The sequence below is a fragment of the Mixophyes fleayi genome, chromosome 9 (genome assembly GCF_038048845.1).
Source record: "Mixophyes fleayi isolate aMixFle1 chromosome 9, aMixFle1.hap1, whole genome shotgun sequence".
NCBI classification, from domain to species: Eukaryota; Metazoa; Chordata; class Amphibia; order Anura; family Limnodynastidae; genus Mixophyes; species Mixophyes fleayi.
This window is the reverse complement of record NC_134410.1, coordinates 111,904,665-111,928,418: the sequence shown is the minus strand read 5'-3', so window position 1 is coordinate 111,928,418 and position 23,754 is coordinate 111,904,665. Positions and strand designations below refer to the sequence as shown.

General features: G+C 41.8%; 1 protein-coding gene across 1 annotated transcript in view; it reads right to left on the bottom strand.

The window, feature by feature from the left end:
• Window positions 1-16,092: 16,092 nt before the first annotated feature.
• The window catches only part of LOC142101687 (extracellular matrix protein 2-like), a 71,292-nt gene continuing 63,630 nt past the window's right edge, over window positions 16,093-23,754 (bottom strand). The window contains exons 8-10 of the mRNA XM_075186076.1: window positions 19,331-19,470; window positions 18,064-18,390; window positions 16,093-16,488 (exon numbers count right to left, since the gene is read on the bottom strand). Coding sequence (XP_075042177.1) covers window positions 16,308-16,488; window positions 18,064-18,390; window positions 19,331-19,470 — 648 coding nt within the window. The 3' untranslated portion in view covers window positions 16,093-16,307. The remainder of the gene's footprint in view (window positions 16,489-18,063; window positions 18,391-19,330; window positions 19,471-23,754) is intronic.

The following is a 23,754-nucleotide window of genomic DNA, read 5'->3' as shown; positions in this document are numbered from 1 at the left end:
CTTGATCCCCGGGGGGTTCTCTCCCCCCTCCGACCAAAAACTGGGGTTGGGAGTTGGATTATAAGTATGGGCTCCGATCACAAACTCCTCCACAGTCATTTGATGTTGGTTAACAGAATTAATAAGGGTCCCAGGAAAAATGGCTCCATCATCATCTATTTATATAGCGCCACTAATTCTGCAGCGCTGTACGGAGAAGGCACTCTTATCAGTCCCTGCCCCATTGGGGATTACAGTCTAAATTCCCTAAAACACACACACACACACACGGGTCAATTTTTCGGCAGCCAATTAACCTATCAGAAAGTTCTTAGAATGTGGGAGGAAACCCACGCAAACACGGGGAGAACATACAAGCTCCACACAGATAAGGCCATGGTCAGGAATCAAACTCATGACCCCAGTGCTGTGAGGCACCATGCTTAGTGGTTAGCACAATGTACAGTAGTAGCACTTGGTGCTCCGGATAGTGGGCACCTAAGTGAAATATTTTCCTAGGGGGTAATGCAACTTTAAAACTGCATTAATAAATACTAATTTTAGCCCGGGGGGAGGGGGGGGCAAGACTTGACTCAGCAGGCTGTTAGCAACATTTTAAAGGAAAAAAAATGCAAGCGGCCCAGTGGCCTAGCCCCAGGTAGCCCAGTGTGGGACCGGCCCAGGGAGCAGAAGCCCCCCAGCCCCTAGTTGACAATTTTTTCTAATATCCAGGGACAGTCCTAGGTGTTAGGGTTTTTACGCATGGGTGCTTTCTCCGCACTCTGCTCCGTCTACCTGCGGTGCATTCTGTTGGACTACACCTGAAAAGAGAAGAGCAGCACTGACAGCTGTTATATTTATAAAAAAAAATACACTTTTTTTGTTTTTAGAAAGCAAACCCAGTCCCAAATAATTATTAAACTGATTCACCAAGCCTAAAAAAAAATTGCTAATTGAAATAAACTTTAAAGTGCCTTTACAAATCAACCCCCAACACACCTCATCACTCCTCTGTCTTGTTCCACTTGGTGGACAAACTTGTCATTAGGATATAAGTAATGGAAAGCGGCAGAGTTAGCTGAGTGTACGTCAATACAACAGGAAAAGGAGGAGAGATTGTCTGTCTGACTGGCCGTGACTCTGGTTCTCCGGGGGGATGATACATGTCAGGACTTTCTTCCACTAGTCATGTCTTATTTGGACTCAGGCCTAATTGGCTGAGGAACAGACAGTTTAAAGGATTTCCTGCTGGGCCGATTCACCTGCTGTAAATATGACAAGGATATTCCATAAACAGAGGCGCAGAGCACATGGAATTGTAACATTTACCAAATGCATCCCAGGGGCTACGGCAGAGTTATATGTCAAACAATGATTGGAGATAAAGCCAACAGTCCCGAAGATAGATGCAATAGTCTGGAATCTAAGGCCTGATTCATTAAGGATCTTAACTTAAGAAACTTCTTATTTAAGTCTCCTGGACAAAACCATGTTACAATGCAAGGGGTGCAAATTAGTATTCTGTTTTGCACATAAGTTAAATACTGACTGTTTTTTCAAAACTGACAGCATGTGAATCGCCAGCATTACCCCCAGGAATTTCATTTTTACCCCATTTGGGGTAATTTACCCCTGTTCCCTGACCAGTGGTCTAAAGTCTTACATGATGCTTTTATCTATGTATTAATTTTAGTGGTTTTAGGGCATAAAATACTTGCAAAAGTAATGTGAAATTACCATTGTTCTAAATGAATTGAATGGTCTGTATTGTGCATACATAATAAATTGAGAATATTCTGAAGAGACTTAGGGCTAGATTTACTAACCAGCGGGTTTGAAAAAGTGGAGATATTGCCTATAGCTTCTATCTGTCATTTTGTAGAAAGTACTAAATAAATGACAGCTAGAATCTGATTGGTTGCTATAGGCAACATCCCCACTTTTTCAAACCCGCAGCTTAGTAAATCTAGCCCTTAGTTTTTGGATTATTTCGGAAAACTCCCATAACAGTCGCTATGGCAAGAATTTGCAAACTGGCTGTTGGGGGTACCGTGGCCTGGTAAAGAACAACTCGGAGAAAAGACAAATGTATCAGTCTTGAATATTTCTCTCATTCTGTTGCACAAAGGAGGATAATATGCAATTTATCTCTCGAGAGAATTGCCTACACTCGCCTCACACACTTTCTTACAGCAAACAACCTATTGGATCCTCTTCAGTCAGGCTTTCGCTCTCAACACTCCACAGAGACTGCGCTGACCAAAGTTGTCAATGATTTGATCACAGCAAAAAATAATAACCAATACTCTCTTCTAGTTCTCCTGGATCTCTCTGCTGCATTTGACACTGTTGACCACCCTCTCCTCATACAAACGCTACAATCCCTAGGTCTTGAAGACACTGTCCTATCCTGGTTCTCATCCTACTTATCTAATCGCTCTTTCAGTGTTAATTTCTCTGGATCCACCTCTGCTCCGCTTCCTTTATCAGTTGGAGTACCACAAGGCTCAGTCCTAGGTCCTCTGCTTTCTCTATCTATACCGCTTCTCTTGGAAAACTAATAAGCTCCTTTGCATTTCAGTATCATCTCTATGCGGATGATACACAAATTTATCTATCCTCTCCTGATATTTCACCATCTGTGTTGTCTCGCGTTACTGACTGTCTTTCTGCCATTTCATCTTGGATGTCTTCTCGCCAACTCAAACTCAATCTTTCAAAAACTAAATTAATAATATTCCCACCCAAAAACAGAAGCTTCCTGACTGACATTTCTATTTCTGTTGATAACATGACCATAAATCCCACCCCGCAAGCTCGCTGCCTAGGTGTAATCCTTGATTCACAACTGTCGTTTATTCCCCACATCGACTCTATATCTAAATCATGTTACATACACCTAAAGAACATTTCCAGAATACGCACATATCTGACACAAGACACCGCAAAAACATTAATTCATGCACTCATCATCTCCCGCATCGACTATTGCAATTCCCTCCTTACTGGTCTTCCCAAAGTCAGACTTGAGCCCCTACAATCTATTTTGCACGCAGCGGCTAGATTGATTTTCCTTACAAACCGTTACTCCTCTGCTGAGCCACTCTGTCAGTCTCTACATTGGCTGCCTGTATTTCAACGAATCCAATATAAAATTCTTCTACTAACATACAAATATTTTTCTACTAACATACAAGGCCATCAACAAAATTGCACCGACATACATTTCCTCACTTGTCTCGAAATATCTCCCTACTCGACACCTCCGTTCTGCACAAGATCTACGTCTCTCCTCCACTCTCATCACATCCTCCCATTCTCGGTTACAGGTTTTTTTCCGGGCTGCACCCACTTTGTGGAATTCCCTCCCACGCACATTAAGACTTTCCTCTTGTCTTCAAACCTTCAAGCATTCACTGAAAACCCACCTCTTCAGACAAGGTAATGATATTCCTCAACCATCATCTTAATTTCCCTAGATTACACTATTACCATCCTCTACACTGCTAACGCAGGACAACAACCCTCTGACCAATATTGCAACACACACAGCCCACTCAGTACTTTTACCTTTGCAGTCTGGCTGGTCCATTGTGCAATATGATGTAGCACATGCCCTTGTGTTTCTAACTCCCATTGTCCTATAGATTGTAAGCTTTCGAGTAGGGTTCTCTTACCTCTCTGTCTGTATGTATTACCCAGTATTGTCTTATTAATGTTTGTTCCCAATTGTAAAGCGCTACGGAATTTGATGGCGCTATATAAATAAATGTTGATGATGATGATGATGATGATGATTCTAGTTGTCATTTTGCAGAATGTACTAAATAAATGATAAATAGAATCTGATTGGTTGCTATAGGTAACATCTCCACTTTTTTAAACCAGCAGTTTAGTAAATATACCCCCTGATTAACAAATAGGCTTATTAGGCTGTAGCCAGGGCGCATGGTTTTTTGGGGGCATGAGCGCCGTGACCTTACCTACTTCTGCACAGAAGTGTCCGGCTGCAGTCAACTCTTCCTGGTATACACCGAAGGGGTGTCTGCTGATGCCATGCTGAATTGGGTGGCGACCGGACTCTTAAAATATACCAAAAAGAGAATCAATCAAGCGTCATAGACAATTGCAGCTAAATAATTCACAAAATAACAACTGTACACAAGTTGGTTGGTAAATGATAAAACTAAACAGAAGAGTGGGATAAATTCAGTGCGATTGGTTCCTCAAAAGGCCAACAGATAACTATATCCGATGAAGGATAAAATAAAATTATAATAATATTGCAGGGTAACACCCTATTAATAACGTACTGTACCACCTTAAGGGGCGCTTCTGGTTGCCCAGTGAAGGAAGCCAGATTTTAAATTAAGGATGAGTTTGTTTTTACTTACCACGTATTAGCCTGGCATAGCAAGCATGTGGGCACTGCAAGGGTATTAGCCTAGGGTGGCATGAACCCTTAATCAGGTCCTAACACATACTTGCCAACTCTCCCCGAATGTCACGGAGACTCCCTGAAATAGGGGTGATCTCCCTCACTCCCTGAAGAGTCTGGCATTCTCCCTGATGCTGAGTCAGTACAAGACGTGGTTGGCTTCGCCATCTGTGGCATGATGACACAGTTCAGAAATTGTGTCCTATGTCCATGTATGTCCATGCCTATGGAGGTGGCCATTTTCATGGTGACCAAGATTTGATCAAAGACTGACAGGTAAGACAACATGACTTCAGTAATGGAGACAGAAATGTAAAAGACACTTCAGTCTCTAGAGATTCATTAGCTGCTTTTCTTTAATACATAGTTGCCTACTCTCCCAGAATGTCCGGGAGACTCCTGCATTTCTGGGAGACCTCCCGGGAAAGCAGGACAACCTCCCGGTTCTCACCCCCGCAATAGATAAGTGGCGCAAATATCGAGTCATCTTAGCCCCTCCCCCTGCTGTAATTGGCCAATATTGTGACAACTGTTTAGGGGGCGGGGTCAAAATGATGAGATTCATCAAGCCTCGCCCTCACACGCCCACTTTCCCCAGGATCTCCCTGAAGCCAAGGAGGAAAAGATGGCAAGTATGTCCTAACAATAAACCCTCAGGAATGTACACATAACATTTAATCACATAGAATCTATTAAAGCAGCTCACAGAAGAAGAATATATAATGTTTCAATGACACAGAGAACCCAGTAAAAGAGCGGATCCATGTAACTGACCATATACAAGGCTAAACTACATACTCACAAGACTAAAACATGTACACATACTAGACATCATACACAATGAATGAAACCCTACTTACTACATATTCTCTCTTTTCCCTCTGCCCACATTCATCTACCGAGCTCCCCTCTCCTCAATGGGTCTGAGTCATTAAGGAGAGCAAAGCATAAAAAAGAAGTAACTTTGCACCTGAGCAAAACCATGTTGCATTGGAGGGGGAGGTAAATTTCAAATGTGGGTACAGATTTATAATTGGGTTAGGGCATATCCTGGATTACTTTAAATTTCAGTGTACAAATAAAGCTATCAAGTATTTGTGTGCTACATGAAAAAAACAGCCAGTATTTTCCTTACGTGCAAAATAAAAAACTAATTAGCACCTCTTGCATTGTAACATGGTTTGTCCCAGAGAATATTTACTCCTTATTTTTGCCTTACTTCCCTTAATGACTCAGTCCCAATGTTTCTCCCAGATCCTTTTATCTTCTGAGGGTAAGGCTTGAGACTGCTAGAACACAGCACCTAATCTACACAAGTCACCTTTCTTTGCAGTGAAAGACCCTTCTCTATGATAGAGGAAGTCGAGCTTCCAGTGTGTGTTAGCCGGAGCTATTATTACATGAATCAGTTGTCGCTTCCTCATAGAATAGACAGAATTATTTATAAACGGGACCAAAGTTTCTTTCATCCATTATATTTAATTTTTGCGAAAAGCACAGACCCTTACAAATATAGACTCTCCTCTGATCTCAGCGGAGAATCTGTATAAGAGATGCAATGCACGCCAAGGCAGCCCCGAGGCTCACTGTGCAGGAGGACACAATTCATCCAGTCCTGTTCAGTGAAGCTTCTATTTCACTCTACTGAATGGGACTTGATAGAGTACTCCATCCTGCACTGTGAACTGCAGTAAAAGATCTGACGTGCGGTGCGGCTTTGGGTAATGGTAGAATCCTTACCCCAGGACTGCTGCAATTGGACCATCTGGGTGCAGGACTTAAAGGGGAATGATTTTGGACAACCCATATTTTAACAAGGGGGCACTTTGTTTGTGTGTTTGTCATTTCTAAGCTGTAACCCATCCCAAAATGACATGGGGAATGAGGAGGTATTTAAAGGTTTTAATCAATGCCCCATTAGGGGTCTTGGTCTGTACTTTGCCCCTTTCCCCCGCCTGGCATTAGGGCAGCGGTAATGGCTCTCAGCACAGGGGAGTTGTACTGTGCCAAGTCCTCTTCCAGAATCAAGGGCTGTGAAGGACCACTAGCACTTGGCTGGGGCTGGAATCCTGCACTTCTCCCTCCCGGCATCAGGGGGTGGGCAGCTAATTCCAAAATCACCCCCAACACATCATCATAATCCCACTTCCACATCACTCCAGGCGTTGCCAGGAGAACCCTCCAGGATGGAGCGTCACATTTTATCATCATACTTTTATAACCTAGCCCCACATCTGTTGATTAATACAGGTCTAGGTCAACTTTGCTCTAACAGACAATGCACTGCTGGATACGTCCAATACAAATGTGGAATATAAAGTCACGTACAGGAAAAAAAAATCAATTAATATCACCTGTTATAGTTATTAATGACAAATCATTAAAAAATATTAAAAAAATATATTTTTTTCCCTCCATAAAATATATTTATTAGGCTGCTGATTGCACTCAAACTTGGCACACACTTACTGTACATTCCATCAGGATAGTCCTGATTTTAGGAGACTGTCCTGATTAGCCAGGAGCTTGTCCCGGCCTGAGGGACAGCTGGGACGTATTTCCACTCTTCACGTTACATACATACTGTGTGATCCAGTTAGTGGTGCACTCTTTATATAAGGGAGGATGGGAGGGAGATGTAGGTGGTTGGAGGGAAGAGCAAGCTATGACCTCCATGGTGCTGGCCACGCCCACACACAGCTGGCCACACCCACACATCACTGGACACACCTCCAGTGGGACGGCACTTCTCACAACAGGCCCTTTATAATTTTCAGCCCCAGGCCCATGTGGCTCTTAATCTTGCCCTGCCTATACATCAAATGTGGGCCAAGATAGGGACCCTAATTGTAGCCTGGAGGCCATTTTATTGTACTGCCTAGGGCACCAGGGGGTGGTAAGACACACTCTCCAGGGTCTGGCTGGCAGCTTTAAGCCTGGGGTAGTAATCCCACCAAGTGTCCTAGTTTGTGCCACCGCCTGAGGCTACCTTCTCCCTCTCCATTCGTGCATCAGAATATATTCTATGTGTCCACCAACCATCCAGGCAATGAATCCATAAAAGCACCTTCTCCACCTGTTAAATATAATTTTAACATCTGTTCTTACAAACCATAATACATTTTTTTTGCATGTGGACTTACATTTAGTTTTCAACAAACCAATCCGTCCAGCTCCTCCCATCAGAAGAAACTAAATGCTGTACCCCTACAGATGCTGCTATTTTCATATACATGTCAGGCAAAATCATTTGTTTAAAAAGGGCAGATGGCAAATCAAAACATCTTTGACACTGCTGGTCTGCAGTTTTGTGCTTTCAGAAATGATCCTTACGACTCCTGTTAGTAACACAGTAGATGATGATGATATGTGGTTGTGTTCATACCTCCCAACATTTATGATAAAGGAATCAAGACAGACTACACTCATGACAAAGGGGTGTGGCCACACTAGAAGGGGACATGGCAATGTCACATTGGGTGCATGCTAGTTCCCAATCCACTCTAGACTCTCTGCTTCCTTCCATACTGTTGACTACTCCCTCATTTTGCACACTCTCAAATCTAGAGGCCTCAGTAACATTGTCCTCTCCTGGTTTTCCTCTTATCTCACCACCCACTCTTTTTCAGTCTCTACACCTGACTGCACATCTCCCTTGTTCTCTTATCTATTGGAGTTCCCCAATGATCCATTCTTGCCTCCTTGCTCTTCTACCTCTACACCTCCTCCCTTAGTGACCTCATACACTCCTTTGACCCCCAGTACCACCTCTATGCTGATGACACACAAATGTATCTTTCATCCCCTGACCCCTCCCCTTCCTTTATGTCTCGTGTCTCCTGATGTCTCTCGGCTATCTCATCTTGGTTGTCCTAGAGCTTTCTTAAAATCAATATTTCCGAGACTGAACTAATTATTGTCCTCCCTTCCAGGGCTTTCTCACCTTTCCCCCTCTCTATTTCTGTTAATAACACTATCTCCTTTCTGTTCCTCAAATCCGATGTTTAGAAGTCATCCTCGACTCCTGCTTCTTCTTCAAGACTCACATTCTATGCCTCTCAAAAGCCTGCTACTTCTACCTCCTGAATATATCCAAGATACGGCCCTCTCTCACCACATAAGCCGACAAAACTCTTATTCATTTTCTTGTAATCTCTTGCCTTGATTACTGTAAACTCCTTCTCTCTGGCCTACCCGACTCCCACCTTGCCCCACTATCCTCAATGCTGCTGCTCGCCTCATTTTTCTCTCCCGACGCTCTATCTCTGCTATCCCTCTCTGCCAATAGCTACATTGGCTCCCCTTGACCTACAGAATTAAATGTAAACATCTTACTATCACCTTCAAAGCTCTAAATCCCCCTCCCCATCTCCAACCTCATCTCTATCCACACTTCTTGCTGCTCCCTCCGCTCTACCAATGACCTCCGCCTCATTACTTCACTGATCACTTCTCCCCACTCCCGCATGCCTGATCAGGATAGGTTCTACTGTCCAAGGCTTCAAGTATGCCCTTAAGACTCATTTCTTTATTCACGTCTTCCTCCTATCTCCCTTGTCTCGGATTTCAGCCCCACTCCCCTAATCAATACCACCCTATTTGTGTCTTCCTCTTTCATTTTGGCATGTAAGCTCTCACAAGCAGGGTCTTCTTTCATTGTGTTCTCCTTCTACTATTCCATCACCCTCTGTACCTCTTGACCTGCCTCCCTATCCCTGTTTTCTTGAGCTCAGGCCTATTTCAAACTGGTCACTACCATCACTCTCACTCACTGTTCTGTAAACAATTTTAACTGGATTAGCATGTTATCTGTATATTATTTGTTTATTCAGTATGGTCTTTATATTTTGTTTTTCATATATCATGTAATGTGCTATGTATCATGGTGTTCTGTATATGTCATGTACGGTACTGCAGACCTATTGTGGTTTCCTTATAAATAAAAGATAATAACAATATAATAGTAATAATAATAATAATAATAATAATTCTAAGATTTTTTTTAATTGCTATAAATGTAAATTGAGTGCTAATTAAATGTATTGGTATGAAAAAATCATTAGAAGATGACACCAGAGAATGTTATGATTTATAGTTTGGACGGGTGACGGGCATGATTGCTCCAAAAAACACAAAACTTTTCCGCTCCCCAGTGTTTGTTGTGCAGTAACATTGACAACACATAGAGCAGACGATGGGATAGTTCAAACACTTGGTAAAACAGGAAATATCTAAGTGTTTGTGTTTTTCTCCATGTATCTGTCATTGTTCATTTTTATTGCCTGTTTTAACAAGAGGCCCAATTCTCTGGCAAATTACTCAGCCCCAACTAAAATGTAACTGCACTCTGGAGCATCAAAGTCTTATACACAACCTCATATTCTAGACAGCATTTTATAAAGTTAATTATCTAACCCATGACGTACATGTTTTACTTTTGTAAAAATTTTGCCCCCTCCCAAGTTTCATTTTTATATTATGCTGCATTTTAATTATTATTGTCCTTCAATTATATCATTTTAACATATTATGCAGTGTAAACAGTCACATCAGTACTTGCCCCAATGGAATTTACAGTCTATATTGTCTACCACAAAAAAACACACATGTACAAACACACACTAACGTACTAATATCATAATTACCTACTTCTCCGGGAATGCCTAAGAGCTCTCCCCGACTCCCAGGAGAGCAGGGCAACATCCCACATCCTGCCCACTTCTGTATTATACAGCAAATTGCGGCACTGAGCAGCGGGGGTGGGGTTTAATCATGCTTTTCACATAGCCACACCCCTTGACTCGGCAGCAGGATCTCCCCTCCCCAGAGGGGGGATTATAAATGTTGGCAAGTATGACTAATATGTTTTTAGGAGTTTGAGAGGAGTTCCTGGAGGAGACCCATCGTGGGAGAGATCGTGTCAAACAAATCTTATTGAATTTTTTTGACTGGGTGACTAAAGTATTAGATCAAGGGGGAGCCGTAGATGTAGTCTATCTAGATTTTAGTAAGGTTTTTGACACTGTCCCACATCGCAGACTGTTAAACAAACTCAAAAGCTTGGGATTGGATCCTAAGATGGTTGAATGGATGAGATCTTGGTTACAGGATGTAAAAACAGAGAGTTGAAGTAAATGGAGTACATTCACAGGAGGGACAGTTTACCAGTGGAGTATCCCAGGGATCTGTACTTGGACCGATGATTTTTAAAATCTTTATTAGTGACATTGCAAATGGAATTGAAAGCAAAGTATGGCTTTTTGCAGAGGACACAAAGATATGCAACAGAATAGAAACACCAGGAGGGGTAAAAAAAATGATCGATGATCTAGGTAGACTAGAGGAATGTTCAAAAGGGTGGTAGCTACAGTTTAATGCCAAAAAATGCTAAATCATGCACTTGGGTCTCATATAGTATTAACAGCACTATAACGGAAACTACTAAAGAGGAAAAAAATCTAGGAGTCACTATTTCAGGTGACTTAAAGGCAGGTAAGATGTAAATTTAACAAAGCAATGAGTAAGGGAAGTCAGATGCTTGGTTGCATAGAGAAAGAAATCAGTAGCAGATAGAAAGAAGTAATAATGTCACTGTATAGGTCATTGGTACGACCTCATCTAGAATACTGTGTTCAGTTCTGGAGGCCATATCTCCAGGAGGTTATAAATACATTAGAGACTGTACAAAGAAGGGCAACTAAAATGGTGCATGGCCTACAGCACAAACCTTATCCAGAAAGACTAAAAGATCTTAATATGTATAGTTTGAAGCAGAGAAATGTAAGGGGGAACATGATAGAAACTTTCACATTAATCAAGTACAGGAGGGAAACTTTCTACAAAGGAAGAGAAGTATTAGAACACGAGGACATGTACTGACACTGGGGGGAAGTAGGTTCAGAGGAAATTTGAGGAAAAACTATTTCACAAAAAGGGTACTAGATAAGTGGAATAACCTCCATCAGAGGTGGTAGAGGTTAATACAGTACAGCAATTTAAACATGCCTAGGATAGACATAAGGATATCCTTACATAGAAATAAGAATCAAATAGGGTTGGAGGTTACCATAGGTTAATAAAATGGGCAGACTAGATGGTCCAAGTCAAATTCTATGTCTCTATGTTTACCTGAATTTTGACTTCAGCCTACCCTGACCACGCTCCGGAATTTCTGGCACCCTGGCCCACGGTTATTCTGACCATCCTGGATCTCTGGGGCCCAGGCCCTGGGAAGTATAAAGAACTTTGTGTATTTCTGAACTTTGAGTTACTGGGTGGTTACTTTGTATATTGTGCATTGGTCTGTGGATTCTGTGTCCTTTTGCACATGCATCAGGACCTGCTTACCTGTATGTCACAGCACAGTGTATTCAGTATTTGGACTTGCCTGGCCTCCAGCCATTGAGATCCTTATCCTTGCATGTTATTATCAATACATATCACTTTATTTCACCTTAAACATTGTTTCAATGCAATATTTCAATGTGGACACAAGATAACCTTGAGACAGCAGGGAGTAGGAAAGTAATGAAGAGTTCTGGGCAAATGGGCTGCCACCATAACAATTACTTTTTTCCCCAATTAGTAATTAATTACCCAGTATTCAGGGAGGTCTGGTGAAAGACATTCCAGGACTTTTGTGATGTATATTATGAGGATTATACTGCAATATAGAAAGGTAAGTCTAAGTAACTGTCAGGAGTCCCAATATGAACACCACGGAGACGATATAAATGAAGCAAAATGGTTTATTTCAAACATAGGCCCCACAGGTAAAAATGAGATGCGGTAAATAAGGTAACTCTGGTTTTCCAGGTTTGACAGATGGCTGCAGCTATAGGATGTCTGGAGGCACTGGATGATCCATGGGAGAATAAGGCAAAAGGAGGGTCACGCAAGCCAGTAGTCAGAAGTCGAAGATCCACAATAATACCAGAAAGTAGGCAGGAGCAAGGTCAATTGAAGCCAGGGTCTGGGTCACTAAAGGAGGTGCAAAATGTAGGCACAAGACGGAGTCAAATACCAGGGAGTAAGTCAGGATCAGCTCACAGGAGTGTTCACAGGGAAAAAAGCAGCAGTGACAATTGTTGAACTGTCCCAGTTTGCAGGGAAAGGCAGTCTTATAATGGCCAGACACAGCTGATCATGATCCAGATTCATTGATGAGAACTTAACCCCTTGCAGGCAGGAACAGATGAAGGCACAGCAGCATCTAGGTAGGAGATGTTGAACTGCAGCCAGGGGCAAATCGTGACAGCTACAAGCGTGGGCCACAGGTTCCATAATTTCAATTGTAAAACAGCTTTCTATTAGGCCCTAATAGCAGGGCAAGACTGCGGGCATGGAATTGACAAAAAACAGCCACAACACTGGTATGGCTGCGGTTAGGACCCTTTTCTGCTTCTCTGATCCATATACCCACATTACCTGCTCACTTCAGACAATTCTCTTACAGCTCTGTCCCTCTGGAATTCTACATTCTGTCTCTAGCTCAAGAATCATCAATCCCTGTTTAACACAATGATGTAAACATAGTAAGCATACATCCAAATAATGCTACCTACTGAAGGGAAGAGTACTCTTAATTATTGCATTTGTTTTCTTCCTGTTCAACTCATCCATTACATATTTAGATTGTAAGCTCCCCAGGAAATTACTCCTTTCCTCAAGTAGTTTAACAATCAACTTACCCTTTACTATAAGTAGCTTTGTACGTCCTACAAGGAGTAGTGCGGTCATCATATAATGGACTCTTATGGGATATATTTATATAGCAACCAATCAGAGTCTATTTATCACTTATTTCGTACAGTCTACAAAATGACAGCTGGAATCTAATTGGTTGCTATAGGCAACATCTCCACTTTTTCAAACCCTCAATTTAGTAAATATACCCCCTTGGACTGCAAGTCATGTGATGTTTTTCAGGTTAAGCAGGTACTCTGTGGGGACTCTAGATATGGTATTGAAAAGGAACTCTCCTACTCATAGAGGAGGCAGCCATCTTTTCTAACAATGTATCCTATTAGATCACTGGCAGCTAATGACATCACTAAGGAGCAGAATAATGTCACTGGATCCTTGTAAGTTGGTGACCTGAATGTTGGTTCAGCACACAATATGGATGTCTTCAACCCGTGTGCAGGTGACAGGTGCAGATCATTGTCTGTGGTTGTGGCTCTTATGTAACAAGATTAACGCCCCCTACATAGTCTAACAGAGGCTGATTTAATATTTACAGAAACATCTCTCCCCACCAGTTGCTAATCCGCTGGGTGTGGTACGGCATATTGATGGCGAGAAGGCCGACAAGACTTACTCCGACCTGAAGATTCCGAATGAGCTGCTTCACGACAATGACAGATGCAAACTCCTCCTCAACCTAACTTCAGCCAATGACGATGAAGGAAGCAGGCGGCTGCAGTTGATGACGTCATTGAGCATGCCGACGAGATTATCGCTATTGTTAAGGGGGTAATGAATGTATGCACCCATGTACAATGTAGAATCCTTTGTAAACTACATTGTACATGGGTGCATACTTACATTACCCCCTTAACAACAGCGATAATCACGTTGGCATGCTCAATGACGTCATCAACTGCAGCCGCCTTCTTGCTTCATCGTCATTGGTTGAAGTCGGGGTGAAGAGGAGTCGTCATCGGTCATGGTCGGGAAGCAGCTCCTTAGGAATCCTGATGTCGGGGTAAGTCTTGTCGGGGCAGTCAGCATCGATATGCTGACTACCACCGAATCCGCTACCTTCTGTATCACGTGTTCCCCACACCTCTTAGATTGTAAGCTCATTGGGACAGGTCCGTCTTTACCTTCTGCTTCATGTCATTGTATGTAATTTGTATCATGTCATAACCCCCTCAATGTAGAGCGCAGAGTAATTGCCCAGCATTTTGTACATACTTACCAACTTGACAAAGTTGGTTTCCGGGAGAGGTGGGCGTGATGGGGGCACGGCTCCAAAATGAGCATCATTTTGAGCCTGTGACCTAATGACGCAAACATTTGACAGCGGGGGGCGGGGCCAAATGCCGTGATTCACTGGGAATTGCGGCGTTTGGGAGCTAATTCTGCCCACTTCACTAGGAAGTGGGCACTTCCTAGTGAAGTGGCCAGATCCGGGATATTGTCACACTCTCCTGGGAGTCCGTGAGACTCTCGCAAAATGCGGGAGTCTCCCAGACATTACGGGAGAGTTGGCAAGTATGTTTTTATAGCTAAAAACACAACAATAATAATCTTTTGCTGAAAATTCACGGTGAAACTGCGTTGTAGCAGAAATATGAAGCACAGACATGTCAGCTAAAGATAAATAGCTTGTTATTAGCAATAACTAAAATAACAATGTTTTGAACTGTAGCCTGGGAAAGTTCCAAAGCGTGATTATTTTCTTAATGAGCCACATCGTATGCTTGGTCTGTGAACTTTTAAACTACAAAAACATCTGATTTGAGGAAAATTGTTTAGTGCAGCAAAATACTTTAGGATCCTGGGAAGTTTAGCGGGGAAAAAATTTCACCTTTCATTTCAGGTATTAAATGTAGCATTTTAAGAAAATAAAATAATAAAAAAAGTAGAGGGTTCCATTTAAGTGACATCATGGACCTTGTTTTGTCTGTTGTATTGTGAACATAACGCAATGCACGGGCTACCTGCAGCGGGTAGGGTACATAACCGACATTTCCACTGTCGCAATTATGACCTGTCTGGCTGCTAAGATTGTGCTTTAAATCCAAGCGGAGTGGCCAGGCTGAATCCTCGGCCTGCTTCTCAGTCGTCAGGTTCCCCCTATACACCAATCAGAGTGAAGAATAGGCGGGGCTCTGATTAAAAGGTCTAGATCCGCCCCAGATAACATTGTCTTGAAAATTTCAGCTTATACATAGCTCACAGTTGAATGATGTACAAATCCAATAAGTGGTGGATAGTGCTTCTAGGTTAGCTAGGTTAGTTAGGTGGGTTACAGGCAAGAGTGGTACACACAGGTCATGGAGGATTAACAACCCAGCACCGGTTTACAAAAAGGCCCTAAAATCTTGTTTTACCTTTCATACAATACATTTCCACCTTGTTCTAGGGTGACAGTTTGCATGCCAAGCATAAACAATAAGCAGACTAGGGGGGTAAATTTATCAATTTGCAGGTTTGAAAAAGTGGAGATGTTGCCTATAGCAACCAATCAGATTCTAGCTGTCATTTTGCAGAATGTACTAAACAAATGATAACTAGAATCTGATTGGTTGCTCTAGGCAACATCTCCACTTTTTCAAACCCGCAGCTTGATAAATTTACCCCTAAAAATAATTGTAGTTAAACCCTTTGGGATTTTTGACTATTTACAGGGGTAACTGCTTTTATAACATAACAATATTTTTTCTGAAACTCTTGGGAAAGTACAGGTGCATCTATTTCTGTAGACAACTTTCCACTTAAACACTATGGGCTAGATTTACTAATCTGCGGGTTTGAAAAAGTGGGGATGTTGCCTATAGCAACCAATCAGATTCTAGCTTTCAGTTATTTAGTACTTTCTACAAAATGATAACTAGAATCTGATTGGTTGGTATAGGCAACATCCCCACTTTTTCAAACCCGCAGCTTAGTAAATCTAACCCTATGAGTGGGAAATGTTTGGTAAGCCAGAATTCACAATAAGACATTATAACTAGAAATTTTTATTTATGTCTTTATAAGTAGGCGTTATGGATGAGCACCAGCACTCACGAAGGACATTTCAATATATTTCCCCAATGTCTTCAGACTGAAGGCATATTAGCATGAGGAAGCCTGCACTCATGCTCAGTATAGCTCTATAATGTCTTTTCCTAAACCCCCTTTTTTTTTAGACATAGCAAACGTGAGGTGGGATGTTTCTTTAATACTCCTCGTATTCGTCATGCTGAGGTCGCAGGATGATGCTGTGGTAAGTCTTAATGCAGGAGAATGCGGTGGGTGGGATATGGTGTCGGTCGATGTAGTTGTTTTCCAGATGCACAGAAACGAGATTGGAGTCTTCAGATATCCTGGTGTCACAGATGGAGTTTAGCGGCACGTACCTTGGATTGTGAAAGGAAGAAGGTTAGCATTGCACGGTGGCTTAGTGGTTAGCACTTCTGCCTCACAGCACTGGGGTCATGAGTTCAATTCCCGACCATGGCCTTATCTGTGTGGAGTTTGTATGTTCTCTCTGTGTTTGCGTGAGTTTCCTCCCACACTTCAAAAACATACTAGTGGGTTAATTGGCTGCTATAAAAATTGACCCTAGTCTCTCTCTGTCTGTCTGTGTGTGTGTGTTAGGGAATTTAGACTGTAAGCTCCAATGGGGCAGGGACTGTTGTGAATGAGTTCTCTGTACAGCGCTATGGAATCAGTGGCGCTATATAAATAAATGGTGATGATAACGATAATTGCTCTGGGGCAAAGTGCAGGATTTTCGCACGGGGGAATGGGTATTCCAGATTAACAATTTCTCACATCATTACACTAATTATATATTCATAGTAAGCCTACATTATCAACAGAAACATATACATTTCAAAATGATTACAGCAGGTTTACAGTGTATATTCATGTTGAGCAAAAATATTTTACAACTACCAAGTGGTTTGACTTAGTATTGCCATGTGATGGTCATTCAAGCAGCGCTGTTTTTTTTAAACCCCATTGCTCCTTGCAACATTTTATACATATAGGATTTCAAAATATCTAGAATTCAGATTCACTCCCCCAGAATCACCTATGAATATGTCTACCATAGCCAGATTTACATTTATGCATGGACAATCTTAAGGTATAGGTGGAGATAAAGTGCACACAAAATCATAATAATATACGCATATGTAATCTAATGCACTATGATTTAGTAAATTTGATTGTAAGCTCTTCTGTCTTGTCTGCTCACACCTCATTCACCTTTGCATCCTTGTATGATGCTTGCGTGTTCTCAGGGCGCTATCACTAGGCGAACCTTGGCGGTTGGCTAAAATTCTGAATGAGTGACATAATGTCACCCATCCCGTATTTTTAATACCTCAGCGGTACAGTCATTAATGAATATACCTGTACTCCTGCTAGGACAGGGTTTTCCAAAACCAATTCTCAGGGAGCCCTAAACAGTGCAGGTTTTCCAGGTCACAATTACCACTTGTTGATCTTTTAAAATGTGTCAGTCAGTAATGACTACACCTGTGCTCCAGTAAAGAGATCTGGAAAACATGCACTGACAGGGCTCCCTGAGGACTGGATTTGGGAGGTCCTGAGCTAGTAGATATGGAAAACATGCACTGTTAGGGCCCCCTGAGGACTGGATTTGATGTATAGAACAGGGTTTCCCAAACCCAGTCCTCAGGGCTCCCCAACAGTGCAGGTTTTCTGGATCACATGTGACAAAATTAGGACCACCTGTGGATCTGTTACAATGTGTCAGTCAGTAATGAATACACCTGTGCTCCAGCAAGGTAATGGAAATATGGAAAACCTGCACTGTTGGGGAGCCCTGAGGACTGGGTTTGGGAAACCCTGGTATAGAACATGAGTGGTATTAGACCACTCAGTATCTTCCATGACACTGCATATTGCTTAGCGACACATACAGCACATTGATAACTCAGGTCATTAAGGTCATATCTCACCTTATCTTATTAAAGCTGAGGCGAAGGACCTGCAAGGATTTTAAGTTCAGGATTCCACGCGGTATAGCTTGAAGATAATTGTTATCCAGCAAAAGTTCATTGAGTGACTTGTACAAGCCGAAAAATGATACTGCATGAACACCGTCGTCTCTTAAATTATTGTGTGATAGATGAAGAAATTCCAGTCCAGGTTTCATGTGAGCAAATACATAGCCTGGAATAAGCTCGATCTGGTTGTGGTGCAGGATAAGCTGCTTCAACCCTCGGGGCAGAAAGGATGGAACATGCACCAAACGGTTATGAGACAAATCCAGGGACTCCACATTCCTGGAAGAACAAAAAGAAGGTTGAGTTTTGACAGCAAATGTATTATGTTATGTTCAATAGGTGAAATGCAGGAAGTATTTTTGCTCTATATAATCTTCCAACCGCATTAGTCCATTGAGAACCATAGAGTCTAGACAGGTTATAGCACAGAATTGTTTTCAGTTACACCTGCAGAGTCATCAGTCGCCATTATGTTGTTTATCACCATTTGTCCTATCTGTCTTTACAAATATAAGTAAAACATTTTAGTTTGATTTGTTAAAGACTTGCAGACATACAGAGGCACTTTTTGAGTTGGGATTAAATCCATCAGGAACGAGGAAAACCAGGTTGCATTGCAGGAGGAGGGCAAAGAATTAAAGCCTGGTGCACAGTTGGCCACAATTATGCTCACAATTGCGGGCGGAAATTGCGTTCACTATAAAATGCGTAATTGTGGGAATGCGTCTGGTTTACTCAAGGCAGACGTCACATACACTTATACCCATGTTAAGAACCATTTGTTGTGTTTGGGAAACTTCCCTTTACAATGCAGCGCCGCTTTAAATTTAATCGCCGAAGACTCTGAACACGCCGGAGTTGAAGAATCCGGACATTAATACATTTACCCCATGGGGTCTTTTTGCAATGTGGCCGTCAGTCATGGGAGTCTGGGTACAATGTATCTAGAAGTCATGGGGTCTTTGTGCAATGAGGCCGTCAGTCCTGGGTGTCTGCGTACAATGTAGCTAGAAGTCATGAGGTCTTTTTGCAATGTGGCCGTCAGTCATGGGAGTCTGGGTACAATATAGCTAGAAGTCATGGGGTCTTTGTGCGATGAGGTCATCAGTCATAGAGGTAGACAACACCAATGATAAAATTAGATGGGTTAGAATGGCTGAAGGACCCCATCAATCCTAATATCCCAACCTATCAACCCCAAAATCCTGCATATACTCACATAAGGTGGATCCAAGCCCGAGGAGCAATACGGTCTTCCTGAAGCCGATTCTTACTCAGCACAATAGTACTCAAGTTTAGCGTTTTGTTGAGTATTCCTTCTGGTACAATCTCTATATGGTTACTGTCTAAATGCAGCTCCTGTACAAGACAAAATGGGAAATCTGAGTGTTTCATCATCATCATCATCATCATCATAATCTATTTATATAGCGCTACTAATTCCACAGCGCTGTACACATAACTCACATCAGTCCCTGTCCCATTGGAGCTTACAGTCTAAATTCCCTATCATACATCTGTAGAAAGACAGGTGACACATATTGCCAGAGCTGTGTCTTCAGTCATTTTCTGCTTTCATTTTATATTTCTGAGCGCACATTGAGCAAAGTAATAAAGAGCTTCACACATACAGAAAAATCACACATTTACTAAGAATAGTTCTCAATGTTCTCTTATTCTCATGATTAATCTAGACACCGAGGGCCTGATTTATGTTCGGACATAAGGCTACTTACATGCCGTTTATTGCATGAAATAGGAAAATGCCACTTATGACTAGAGATGCTCACTGACCCCCGTGTCCTGGTTTTGGTTGTGGATCTGGATTAACCTTGTGTTTTGGTTTTGGATCCCGATTTTTTTCTAAAATCCCTATTTATTTATTTTTGCTAAAATCACATATTTTTGCTTCCCCCCCCCCCCCCTACATTATTATTACCCTCAATAACACAAATTTCAAGCCATTTGCAGTCAATTTTTGCCACCTCACAGGTCATAATATTATTTTTATACACTTTCAAACAAAGACAGATTTAGAAGACCAAGCCTGCCAGACCTATTATTTCTATTTCAGTGATGACAATTAGCAATGGAGCTCTCCTCTTTGTGTGTTACCTATATAACACAGTACAATGTGACTGCATATTTACACCAAGCCTGCCAGCCCAAGTATTTGTATTTCAGCAATGACAATTAGCAATGGAGCAATCAAGCTCTCCTGAATGTCACTGGAGACTTTGAAGAACACTGCTACCCCTCCTCTTTTTATTCTACCTATGACGCTGCCCAACTGCACTAGAGACTGCCAAGAACTGTGCTACCCCTTCTGTGTCCCTCTGTGAGATGGAGCTGGATCGCTGTGGAGGGGCGGTACTTATAGAATCCAAAGCTCGCAAGATCTGATGACGCAACAATGACGTTTTGCTCCGTTTTCAATTCCGAGGGCGCTTGAAAGTACCGAGCCGGCTCGGCTTGGTACTCGGATCTGCTAAGTTGGGGTGTGTTCGATTCTCGGGGAACCGAGCCTGAGCATCTCTAATATATATATATATATATATAAAATATATATATTTCCAAAAATGAAATGTGGGATATATCTATGTAGGAGCTGGGTGGACCAGTAGAGTGAAATGCATTGTACTGGTGTATTTTGCTGATTCATAACAGAGAACTTGGGGTTAATGTATCAAACTATGAGTTTCTGACGACTTTGAAAAGTGGAGATGTTGCCTATAGCAACCAATAAGATTCAGTGATCATTTTGTAGAATGTACTGGAATCTGATTAGTTGCTATAAGCAACATCTCCACTTTCAAACACGCCAAAAACTCGCAGGTTGATTTATTTACCCCCTAATGTCAAATTGTAGAGGGTCATTTTTGTACTAGTTTATCACAAATCAATATACTTTTTTGCAGGACGGGTTCTTTATATAATCAGTTAAAAGAGCCAAGGTCAGTTCATGAAGTTGAAAGGAGAAATAAACATGAAGAGAGCAGATTGCCACAATAAGACAAGGACTGGTCCACTTGGCACGGCAGGAAATACAGACGTTAGATGGATCACAGTTGGAAACTAACATCCCAGAATAAATAGACATTACAGTAGATAACATCCTGCTAAATATAGCATTCTTCTAAGTATCATTTACATGAATGGCTGGGAAATGCCAACATTTTCAAATCCTGGATAATCCCTTTAAACATAACTAAAGGCTGTCCATATAGTTAAAGCCCATCACTGATTCAAATCCTTCCAGAGGTATGTGGTGAGATACCTCAGCTTTTCTTGCTGCAGAGTATTTATAGGACAGAAATCATAGAGGTAAAAGTATATATAAAGACATTTTGTGAGTCAGTAAGCTACATCACACACAAAGCCATTATTTCAGTGAGAGTCATAATGATCATGTTTACCAGAATATGAATGACATTCCCCACATTTATCCCAATGATGAATATGTATTTAGTGTAGGTATGATTTAAAAAAAGGTCAAATCATTTAACTTGCAGTGGGTGGCATGTACAATAGTCTAAGCTGAATAGAGCTCAGGACTGTATCTGCAATACAGTAGAAAGGCACAGGTAAGGAGCATGACTGTGCAGACATGTGAGAGGGGGGCAATGAGCAATAGGAAAACTAATGAATTTTAATGTATTAACCCCTTCCTAAACTGGCCAGGCTTCACATTTTTGCACTGTTTCAGATCTATGGGGCATATTTAAGAAAGCACGATAGTGCTTTTAACGGGTCATTAAGGTGCCTCCTGTCCTCCGCAAATTTATTAAGGGTGCATCGCAGCAGATATCATGGATATCTGCTGCTTTGCATTCCTCTTCGTTTTTGGGAGCAGTCACCATTCAACAGAATGGGGACTGCTCCTGGCCGCAATCTAACAAGTCCCGAAAAAACATTTTTTTCGGGAACTTGTCATGTTAATGTACGCCAGCTGAGGCGACAAGGAATTCGAAGCAGTTTGTCCAGATCATGCCTGATGTGATTAATGTCTATAGATAGGCTATCTATTTTGCCAACGTGATTCGGCAGGAGAGTGTCCATCATATTTTGCTAGACCTAACTCTAACTTCCACCACCTTCTGATCCATGAATGGGGTTGTCCGAGTGCCTTTAGTTTTAACGCTCACCTCATGAGCAAGATACCTTCGGTTCACGGTCACAATGTGGAACCGCTTTATTAGAGGAGAGCGGTGTCTCTGGTGAAAACTGGCTTCAGGGATTCCAGCTCCACTGGGCATGCAGTGAACCAGCAACCCAGATCAGGCATGTGGCGCCTTATAAATAAATAAATACATTTATAATAATAATAATAATAATAATAATAATAATAATAATAAACAACTAAAAAGTCCTGCAGAGCACCACAAAAACAGGAATGCTTATAAAATAAGCAAATTTTAACTGTGCGGGTCCTTATGCCTAGAGAGATGCCTTCGAATCAGCAAATGGGTCTACACTATTTTCACATGCATCTTTTAAAAATTTTCCTTTTTACACATATGCGTCCAGCTCTGCATGTGTCCCTTTATGTGCATCCTGCAGGCTACTTTCACTTTTATTTCTTGATATTATACCTTGTATCTACATATCAGAATGACTTCATGCTGGTATGTGATGTGAATATTCAATGTGTTTTCACTAATATCCAAAATGAACACGATGACAGATGCAAAGGTTTCTGTGGCTTCAACTGAGGAAGAGACATCCTTGGACTCAGTGGAGTGGGCTTCTGTTGATGTAGAGAGATCCTTGGACTCAGTAGAGTGGGCTTCTGTTGAGGTAGAGACATCCTTGGACTTAGTAGAGTGGGGTTCTGTTGAGGTAGAGACATCCGTGGACTCAGTAGAGTGGGCTTCTATTGAGGTAGAGATATCCTTGGACTCAGTAGAGTGGACTTCTGTTGAGGTGGATACATCCATGGACTCAGTAGAGTGGGCTTCTGTTGAGGTAGAGACATCCTTGAACTCAGTAGAGTGGGCTTCTGTTCAGGTAGAGACATCCTTGGACTCAGTAGAGTGGGCTTCTGTTGAGGTAGAGATATCCTTGGACTCAGAAGAATGGGCTTCTATTGAAGTAGAGACATCCTTGGACTCAGTAGAGTGGGTTTCTCTTGAGGTAGAGACATCCTTGGTCTCAGAAGAGTGGGATTCTATTGAGGTAGAGGCATTCTTGGACTCAGTAGAGTGGGCTTACCCTTGCAAAGCAAGTCTGAAAATTATTGGCTTGGGTGCAGTTACTACATGGATCATCTACTACCTCTGTAAAGATAGGAAGTGTATTGACTGCTATTTTCTCTCCCCAGGAGAAGTTGATAGTGATGCTCTCTATCTCAAGGCCTTTTCGCTCTGACAATGAAGCCAATAGCTGAGGTGATTAGAAGTAATCCTACAATTGTTGGTCAGCAATTTCCATTAGTCCATATATAATGTCTTCTGGAGATGTAGGACAACTGTTGGCTTCTTTAATGATATATTCTATTTGTGCCCCCAAATACCCCCCTTTTGAGTTGATTAATACAAATTTATGGCAAACATTATCTATGTCTTAATTGTCCTCACCCTTGCAGCTTGTCTATTGGGGCTGGTGGAGGATCTGCCACCTTAATATAAGGTAACTATCTAAATG